The following is a 10,769-nucleotide window of genomic DNA, read 5'->3' on the forward strand; positions in this document are numbered from 1 at the left end:
CTCTGAACCAGTTCTTCTCACGGTTTCCAGTTAATTATAGTGTGACATTTACAAAATGTCCCATTACTTTACAACCAAATGTATCAAAACTAAAACTTCAGGATTTGAGAAGTGTGAGAAACATGCAGTCAACAACCCAACTGTTTTCAAACCCACTATCCAAAAGCATATAAAATAAAGATAACCGTACTAACCACTACAAAAGTATCTGGTTACAAGACACACGTTGGGAATTCCTGTGGTTACAAGGTATTATTTCTCGAGTTCAGATAGGACACGATCAATGACGTTGCACTTCCGTTTGCATACCGCCATATTAGAACAACCCCGCCTCCTATTGAGGACCGCTAGACAAAGTGTGTGACACTTTCAGCCTTTGCTACGGGTTCTGTTAATCACTTGGCTATTTTATGTGCCTTTTCTATCTCTTGGAAAAAAAAAACATCTGTTTGAGGAGAACGGGTCTTCCTATTTTATTTTCCCTTTGTATGCTATTTTATTAACGGAGTCTCCAGTGTTTACCTGTTTGCGGAATTTAAAATCTTTCGTTCTTGTTTGGTGAAATTATTATTTTTTTGTTTGTTTTGGGCAATGGCGACTTCCACACCGGTTGGACAGCGAGCAAGCCGCCGAAGTAGTACCTCTGGTACGCCTTTGAGTCCCACGCGCATCTCTCGGCTGCAGGAAAAGGAGGAATTGCGGCAGCTTAACGACCGGCTCGCCATTTATATCGAGAAGGTGCGTAGTCTGGAGTCTGAGAACAAAGTGCTGCAGGTGCAAATCACCGAGCGCGAGGAGGTACGCAGCCGAGAGCTGACCAACCTCAAGTCCTTGTATGAGACGGAGTTGGCTGACGCTCGACGCTCCCTGGATGATACTGCACGTGAGCGGGCTAGACTGCAGATTGAGCTGGGCAAGATAAAGGCAGACCACAGTGAGCTGCTCCAGAAGTAAGTTAACTGGCTAAATTATGTCAAGGGGTTCCTCCTTGTTGTAACGTCCTATTTTTACATGGGCAGTTGGGGCATTTCACCTGGCTTTCAGCTGTTTCTTTATTTAGTTAGAAATTGACTACTTGGACTGTCCTGACCCCTTTCTGCCATGACCCGAGCAGGGCAAGTAGGAGAAAAGCCAAAAGTGTTATATTAGCCACTGTTTTGATCCCACGTTTAACATATTCAGAGAAGTCTTGAGAATAAGTTGTAAGACAGATATTGAGTCCTAGTAGAATACCTTTATTGTTATAAAATAGAGGTTACAGGTATATTCTGTGTAATTCTTTACAGAAAAAGTTGAAGATTTCTTTTAAAACTACCATGTATTTCATTAAGATTTTATTTACGCAAAATAAGATGCTTTAAATGTTTAAGTATAATATTACATTGTGCCAGTGTTTTGTTTGTTTGCATAAATGCTGTATTTGCGTTCTTGCCACTGTGGACAAACCACGCCTTTTCTTTGAGTAGGGGGGGGGAGGGTTTTTTATAAACTGGATTTAGCGCTTCTTGCTTGGACTGATAAGGAATGGTTTTATTCCCCCGTACAAAGTGATTAATCCAGATAACTTTATTTATTTTTTTCTTGGAGGTGAAGGTTTGCGGGTGATGGGGCAGTAGCGCTGTATATATGTAGAGTATGGCTGTTCACTATTATAATCCATTATTTGTTATACCCCATTAGGCGTTAAATGAATAAATTGTCTAGTCAGTTGCACATGGTAGTTGTCAGTGGTACTACAAAGTAGCCATATTTGGCAGAGGGGGTGGGCCTTAAACAAAGAGCTTGCACATCTAATAAAGGCTGAATAGTAACTTATTCCTCATGCTGTAGAATGAATCCTTTCTGCAATTGTAAGGTGAAAATTTACACCAGGTGCACGTACTACTACTGGTGGTAGTACGTTGCTGGTATATTGTGCAGTTTGCCGAAAGGGTGTTTAGGGTTCGCATAACGTCAACAATGTACTGCCGTTGGCGAAACGGACTGTCAGTGTTTAGCGCCCCTCACCCCATCAGTCGTGATGTTCATTTTTAATTTGTCAAGGGTGTGCAGCATCTTGCAAAGCGTCAAGTACCAAACTGAAGTTGCCAGCTGTCCCCCTGCGCAGGACAGTCCCTGTTTGGACAGCCGTGCTTTGCTAAAAATGGCTAATGTAGTAAGACTTATTCCTACTCTATTCTTTAGTAGTTGCATAAAACTGTTTTGTATATGAAACGCCTAAATGTTGAAACGGCATATTCAACTTAAATGCTAGAATGATGGACATTTTCTGGGGGTGGGGGATGAGGCTCTTTCCTTTGCGCACCGGTCGTGGACATGGTTTGCCCTATAAAAATCTCGCGTTTCCATGAAAAATGTCTCACTTTGGGTATTACATAAACTGGCATCCTTATACCAAATAAGTGAAACTGGACCTAAAATAATCCGTTATGAAACATTTACGTTGGAAGCCTGTTAACTTATCACCCCTATGGAAATAGTTGGCATTGTTTCTAATGGAGTGGCTTAGCTAGTCATACCCTTTGTAGTCAACTGCATATACTGTGGCTTCTTAATGGCCAAATATTTCTGTAGCTGTCCAACTTTGTGTGCCCCATGGCTGTCTACAGAAATTGCCTATTGGAATAGATTGTCTGAAAGCTTCCTTTGTTTATATCTGCAAGGGACAACAGCTGACAAGTGTGTATGTATTGAGCACTTGGGGCAGTATCTTGGGAGAAATGTGTACATTTATAAATGCAAACCAGGAGTGAGGGCTTAAAATAAGAGGTTGTTCATACAATACACAATCTTCTGGCTACACTTCTGTAGTAGTTTTAGGCTCTCCGTAGGTGGGGGAAAACTATGTAGGTTCTCTGCTGCTGGAGCTCAAGCATCAGTAACATCTCTGAGAACCCAAAGACTCCTACAATAAAAGTAGCTTAGCACTGGATATATAACTGCAAAACATATATGATTATATCACGTGGGATTATCTATTGCCAACAAATCAAAAAAAAAAAAAAACAGATGCAAGAAATGTACCAGTCTAGTTGATCATTGATATAGTTACATCCAGTAATTTTTTTGAACTTGTCTATGTATGCAAGGCACTAAAATACCAAGACGTCAAGTGGAAACTAAAGCAGTGTGGATGGATGACCCAGACGGTTCCAAGTAGGAGCAATAAATAATTTACAGTCTTAAATTATGCTACTAATACATGTAACCCCATATGAAATGCAGAAGGGAGCAGTTATGTACAAGTTGTGGGTGCTAGTAAGTGCATTCTTGGCTAACATGAAAGACTTTATACTGAATTGGGTTTATTCTCGTTTTGGTGTTAGAAACCAAAAAAGACCCAAGTGAGCCAACAAAAGAGGTGCTCAGACGAGTGTTTCTGTTACTACCTGACCGATTTGTGTATTGTCTTTTTGGGGGGGGGGGGGCAGCAGATGAGCATTGTGCTTTTTTTCAAAATTTTGCAGCTGTCTGCCAAACTTGAGATACAAGCCCTAGTCCTGGTTCCTATTGTGCTGGTAACGTAATTGATGTCTTTTTAATCCGATATTCCATGTTTAAGGATTGTCCTCAAGTGCAGGTGTGAGGGAGCAGTCTTCATCAGCACCTCCTTCCATACAATGCATTAGCCACACGTCGTACACATTTCTATTATCTTACTGTTTTTAAACATTTTAAACTGAACCTATTCTCCATCTAGACACTTATCCAGTCGATGAAATCTATTAAATGTTTAGCTGGCATTTTGTGCTTAAACCATTTTAATGGGTGACTTCTCTTGACTGACTTACCAACCACTGTGATTTGATTTTTGGTATAGAATTGTGATAAAATGTAACAGTGTAATCTGAAATATAGAAATGCGTTTAGGTTAGCAAGTACAAGACTTTGACCTCAAGTCAGACTTTGAGTTAGATGAATTACTAATCTGTCGATTAGCAGCACTAGGAGTCCTTTTGCTGCCCTGAAAATGCTTGGAGTCAGTCCAGCTTCTGGAGAGCAAGTGGTCAAAAGGGCAAATTGATTCCTCTGTACAAAGCTTTGGCTCATTTTCAGGCAAACATTGAATCTTCCTTTCCTGGAATTTAGAAAATTTCTACCTCAAATTCATGCAGGTAAGGAACCACTGTAAGGCTTTTTGGTCATTGAAAAGGTTTTGGTTGCAGTCCATGACACTTCCTTGAAGGATTTCGGGAAAGGGGTTTTAGCACCCCCCCCCCCAAAAAAAAAAAACCTGTTCTCTCTTTTGTCATGTCGAGGATGTGATGGTAGCTGAATTAAAAGTACTTCAGTTTAGTATGGACCCATTTTTGTATTTCTTCTGAACCTACTCCCCCCCCCATTACTGAGTAATACTAACATTACATCACTTTAAACATCAAATGAGCCAAAGTCTTTAAGAAGCTACCAGAAGGCAATCCTGTGTTTGAAGGAGTTGCAACTTGCAACCCTCTCTGTAAACTTGTAACTTCAGGCTTGTGTTAAGTAGCCTTAAAACATTTTGGTAATTCCCCAATTGACCTGATTCTTCAGTTAATAACCTTCCTTGTTTCAGATGAGCACTACTTTTCCCAGCATGGATTCAGTAGGTTGTTCTGACTTTTGAACTTGTAATGCTGTGTCCTTTACACCAGAGGCTTTGTGCAGCTGCTTCCCTTAACTTGTCATTGTTTCTTAAGTGGAAGCTATACAGTCATGTTTAAAAATGTTCTCACCGTACGAGTCTGTTACTTTCCCTGTTGTGTAATGCAAACGCGACATCTTCCTCAGTATGCAGGTGACATGGGTGTTGTGTGCCTGATGGATGTTTGGATCTGTTGGGTTATGTTAGGATACCTGGTTTTACATTTAAATAAAATGCTGATTGACCACCCCTCATTTTCAGCAGTATGCAGGTGACTGCTACTCTTATCCAGTCTTTCTGGGACTGGACCTTAGGCTGGATAAACGAATAGCTGGCTATCAGAAAAAACATGCAAAAAAACATTTATAGATTGTAAATCTAGAATAACAGGATTTGTGTTAATATGCATTGTTCTAATGAATATAAAGTCTAAAACTCAAATGTCTTGTCATTATTTAGCCCAGAGGAGGCAGAAGTGGTGGTCTTCTGTCTTTTGCTAGGGTTACAGCAGAAATTTGATGGCTGGTTAAAGAGGAGGCCTGTTAGAGAGGCTGGACAAGGAGTCTACTAGATATGGTAATGGCACTTTTGGGTCTCTCTGTAGTGGTCCAGAAATAACTTTAGCCACTGTCTAAGCTTTTCATGGTTGATTATGGTTAGCTGGCTTCAGTTCTTTGTGGAACTGAGCGGTTTGACTCCTGCCATGGAAACATAAACTGATATCGACATTAGTTTTTTATGCACTTGGTTCCATGTTTTTTACTAACCTAAACCATTGTGACACCAAATTGCAATACAAAGTATCTCCACACTTGCATTTGATACTTGTGAGATAAGTTATACTCTAAGCATTCATTACATTTTCACTTTGAGATTACATCTTTTGTGTTCACTGGTTTAGCCTGAAACTAATTACCTCAAATTGTTATGAAAAGCTTTGCTAACTATTTGGTATCATTACCCAACAAATTTCTGTATAGATTTACTAATTGTCACACTGCATAGATTCCATTTTTTGTGCATATTTTACCATCCCCTTCCTTTTTAATTGATGAAATAAATCTTCAGTATAGCTTAATTGCAATCTCCAGGTATTTAACAATTTTCTCCACACTTGTTACTGGTGCTTACGTTGTGCATATGTATACTATTAATGTGTTTTTTTTATGAATGCTCATTGTTCTGACAGAAGGCTGTCAAAGTCCACTGCCGGCAAAGGTCACTGCACCCCAGTCCATTCAGTCTTGCTGTAGCCAAGCACATGTAGCCTTGTTGCATAAATCAGCATTATAAAATGCTTCCTAGTGTTTTCAATGCCCTTGCCTGAGCATGCTTTTGAGCAAATGTTAGTCTAACTCAAATGGGCTTGTTGCAGTTCATTGTATATAGCGTCAGATACAATGAAGAACAAAGACCAGGAGCCCAATAATTAACATTTATTCCTCTGACGTCTTGGCATGTACTGCCTTCTTGGAGTACACAATTACTTCACATCACACTCGTTTTATATACAGTACTAAATAGACAAAGTCCTCCAGTTAATAAAGCATTTAAAGTAATACGTGCCAATTAAAAAACATTCATACTCTTTGGAAACAAAGTATCAAACTTTAATATATACACTGCTTCTTTATAAAGAAGTTTATTCTTGCTAATGCCCCCCCCCCTCAAACACTCTACTTTTTCTAAAATTGTGGCTTGTAAACCATAATTCCTGCAAACTTCAAATCTTCGAGCATTCAAGAGTCCAAAATCATCATCTTTTGGCTGTTCCAGTTAGGGGTCACCACAGCAGATCACCAGTTTCCATTTCTTCCTGTCCTCTGCATCTTGCTCTGTCACGCCAGCCACCTGCATGTCCTCTCACCACATCCATAAACCTTATCTTAGGCCTTCCTCTTTTCCTGTTACCTGGTAGCTTCATCCTTGGCATCTTTTTCCCAATATACTCAGCATCCCTCCTCAGGACATGTCCAAACCAACGTAATTGTGTCTCTCTCTGGCTTTGTCTCCAAACCTTCCAACCTGGGCTGACCCTCTAATATACTTTTTCCTAATCCTGTCCACCCTAGTCACACCCAGTGCAAATCTTAACATCTTTAATTCTGCCACATCCAACTCAAACTCCTGCCTTTTTGTCAATGCCACTGTCTCCAACCCATATAACATAGCTGGTCTCACTACCCTCTTGTAGACCTTCCCTTTCACTCTTACTGGTACTTGTCTGTCACAAATTACTCCTGACACTCGTCTCCAACCACTCCATCTTGCCTGTACTCTCTTCACCTCTCTTCCACACTCACCGTTACTCTGAACTTGATCCGAGGTATTTAAACTCCACCTCTACTCCTTGCATCCTCCCCATTCCTCTACTCCTCCCTTTCACACACACATTCTGTCTTGGTCCTGCTGACCTTCATTCCTTCTCTCTAGAGCATATTTCTCTCTCTCCAGGGTCATCTCCACCTGTTCCCTACTCTCACTACAGATCACAATGTAATCTGCAAATATCATAGTCCATGGGGACTCTTGTCTGATCTCATCTGTCAAACCTGTCTGTCACCATTGCAAATAAGGGCTCAGAGCTGATCCTTGATGTAACCCTACCTCCAGCTTAAACGCATCCGTCACTCCCACCGCATACCTCACCACTGTCACACTACCCTCTTACATGTCCTGTACCACTCTTACATAACTTCTGACACTCGCAACTTCCTCATACAATACCATAACTCCTCTCTAGGTACCCTGTCATATGCTTTCTCTTATGTCTGCAAAAACACAACGCAGCAACTTCTGACCTTCTCTGTACTTCTCCGTAGCAAACATCGCATCTGTAGTGCCCTTTCCCAACATGAAACCATACTGTTGATCACTAATCATCACGTCCCTTCTTAAATTAGCTTCCACTACTCTTCATGCTGTGATCAGTTTAATCCGTCTGTAGTTACTACAGCTCTGCACATCATCCTTATTCTTAAAATTGGTACCAGAACACTTTCTCCATTCCTCGGGTTTCCAAGATTTCATTAAACAATCCGGTTAAAACTCCACTGCCATTTCACTTCCATGCTTCCACAGGTATGTCATCTGAACCAACAGCCTTTCCATTCTTCATCTTCATAGCTATCCTTACTTCCTCCTTGCTAATCCATTGTACTTCATGCTTCACTATCCCCACATCATCCAACCTTCTCTCCCTCTCATTCTCTTTATTCATCAACCCCTCAAAGTACTCTTTCCATCTCCTCACTAGTGAGTGTTTCCCTCATCCTTTATCACCTTTACCTGCTGCACATCTTACTAGTTCGGTCCCTCTGTCTAGCCAATCGGTACAGGTCCTTTTCTCCCTCCTTGATGTTCAGCCTTTCATATGCCTTATCCTTGGCCACCTCTTTCCCATGCACCTAATCTCCTTATACTCCTGTCTTTCTTCTTCTCTCTGACAATCCCACTTTGCCAACTCTCTGTATACTCTCCTGTACTTCCTCATTCCACCACCATGTCTCCTTGTCCTTCCTTTGTCCAAATGTCAAACCAAGCACCTTTCTAGCAGTCTCACTTACTAGCTGTGCTGTAGTTACCCAGCTATTTGGTACTCTTAACTGTAAATGAGAGATGGTGAGCACTATTGCAGTACATAAATGCTTTTATTTGCATTATGCATGTTGGAGATCACTAAAGGCCTTGTATTCAACAAGAGAAAAGTATGATGAGGGACACTGTTGCTATAGGTGAGTAAGAGATGCAGTAAGGTACCTGTGTATGGTGGTATGTAGATGCAGGTCCTGTTGTAAGGTAATCTGCTGTACTTCAGTATGGTCTATCAGTAGATGGATGCAGGGATATTGAAGATGAAATTAAGAGCACAGTGAAGTTTGTGAGGGAATGAAGATTTTTGATGAGGGTAAGTGGAAAGGTATGGGAGTGACTAGAAAGGGTTCATTGGAAATGAGAAGGTTGACAAGGATGTCAAGAATCTTGATATAGGTGGATATTTATGGTATTACAAATGTGAAGTTTTATGGGCATTAAGGAATTGAGGTATTACTCTAGTGAATGACATGACCATGTTTACATCAGGTGTTTAAAGGTTGTGGTTATGGATGGTTTTGAGGACTGAGTTCTGATTTGGATACTTAAAAGGGAGTCTCCTACAAAGATTAGATTTTGACTAGAAATTGATGTTTGAGCAGAGTGTTCTGTTAGACTTTTCTAGGGCATTTATCTGATTTGTAGATTGGGTTGTGTAATGCTTGGTGAGAGAGGGGTTTGTTGCAGTTCAGTCCAGTGACTTTATTAGAGTTTAAGCAGTGTTCTGCACAGAGTATTGGCAGCAAACTTAACTGCATTGTAGTATTAATCAAGAGGGGGTCATTGGGAGAGGTCCAGATTTATAAAAATGGTGAACCATATAAAAGGGTTGGAGGTAACAAAGTTGTGGCAGTGATTTCCAGGTTTTATGGCCCTGGAACCTTTTATAAGCCTAGCCCATAGGATTACCCTGGCATTGTGCCACCTGCCCTTGGTTCTCAGTGCCTCTGTCAAGTATAGCCACTTAGTGATCCCGGGGTGAATTTTCTATTTCCCATCCACTCATCAAGATTTCTCTTGAGCCCAGTGAGGTGCTCTGTTTGACATGTATGGGAAGTCTATTCATTAGCATGAACAGTCTCTGGGTTATGAACCTGTCCCTCCAGCACATTCTGTTTGTGGTAATGAGGTTAAGGTCTAGAACGTGTGGTGAGGAGGGATTGGGATTTCTTCAGATGTGGCATTTTTAACGGCACTGGGTCAGACATGGCTTTGCAAGTCGAGCAGAGATAGTCTCTAAGGCAATATGAGACCGTGAATAGTTGGAGTTTTTTCGTCTGTCCAATCTGTGAGCCAGTTTGCAATCCACCTAGTGATACAGGGGTTGATGCCTAGCTTAGTGAGTTTTTCTATGATTCCTGAGTGGGGATTGGTATCAAAGGCCTTGGCCAGATCAAGGTAGGCTGAGTGAACCACCTTGCCTTCATCCACAGCTGTGGTGACTGACCAAGTCCACCAAGTTGAGCAGGCATGATCTACCCTTCACAAAAACTGTGTGGTATCCAGAGTTTTGAGATTCCCTATATCCTTGTTTATTAGGTCCATGATGATGCATTTCATAGCTTTGCATATCAGCCTTGTCTTGTTAATGGGGTGATGGTTCCCAGGATCTGTAGTCGCTCCTCTTGTGTGGAGAGGTATGACTGTAGCAGTGTGCCATTCAGTAGGGACAAAGCCTGAGGTGAGGCTGTGATTGAACAGGGCACACGGGTATGGTTCCAGTTAACTCTGTAGTTAATGTAGAACACAGCCAGTGATATTGTTCTTTGTGGGGGAGGGGTAAAGTTATATGCAAGGTAGGGCTTTATCCTATACAGGACACTAGTTTCAGATTTGCTGCTGGTTCTGTCCTATTTTTGTCGTATATGATGGCTAGAAGCTTAGTGTGCATTACTAGTTCAACAGAACGTTTTCCAACTGTACTAAAAAGGAAGTAACTTTTTAGGTACAACTGCTTGGAGTGAAGTATGATTCGTTTAGATTTTTGGGGTTTAGGAGCAATGGGAAGTCATGGAGCCAGGTTATATAAATAACCTTTTTGCAGATTCTTGGCAGTGCAGGTTGGGGTTGAGACATCTGCATAATGGTAGCATGTCATTTGCAATGTGGATATTTATGAATACGTTGAAAAGGATTGGTTCCAAAATGGACTTTGGGGGGGGGGGCTTGGAAAACAGATGTCTGCCATTTCACAGCCTGCAATAGACTTGAATTTTTGGAACACTTTATTGAAATCTTTGGGTCTAAAATTACTGTGATTATGAAGTTGCTTTTTATTTCTGCTGGGAGCAGACCTGAAAAGGAATGTGTAAATATTTGAGGTGGGTCTTTGTTCTGCCCTGCCTTTGCTTGGAAGAAATTTCACACCTTTAGAAAAGATTTGATGTTCTGTCAGAGTAGTTTTGATATTTTTCTGACTTAAGTTTTGTTTGCTTTAAGAGATGGCTATGACTCTCTGGTTAAAATTGGGTCTGTGGTTCTAGGCCAAAGCCTGTTTGTAGGTGGCCTGTAGTCTAATCTTGTACATTCCCTTTGTTTTTGCGACCAGATT

General features: G+C 41.0%; 1 protein-coding gene across 1 annotated transcript in view; it reads left to right on the forward strand.

Moving 5' to 3' along the window:
• Window positions 1-300: 300 nt before the first annotated feature.
• LMNB1 (lamin B1) overlaps window positions 301-10,769 on the forward strand; it is a 701,755-nt gene continuing 691,286 nt past the window's right edge. Inside the window, exon 1 of the mRNA XM_044060786.1 lies at window positions 301-950. Within this exon, the coding sequence (XP_043916721.1) occupies window positions 592-950 (359 nt within the window). The 5' untranslated portion in view covers window positions 301-591. The remainder of the gene's footprint in view (window positions 951-10,769) is intronic.

Source organism: Protopterus annectens, chromosome 2.part0 (genome assembly GCF_019279795.1).
Source record: "Protopterus annectens isolate FY-2018-M chromosome 2.part0, PAN1.0, whole genome shotgun sequence".
In the NCBI taxonomy this organism is placed as follows: domain Eukaryota; kingdom Metazoa; phylum Chordata; order Ceratodontiformes; family Protopteridae; genus Protopterus; species Protopterus annectens.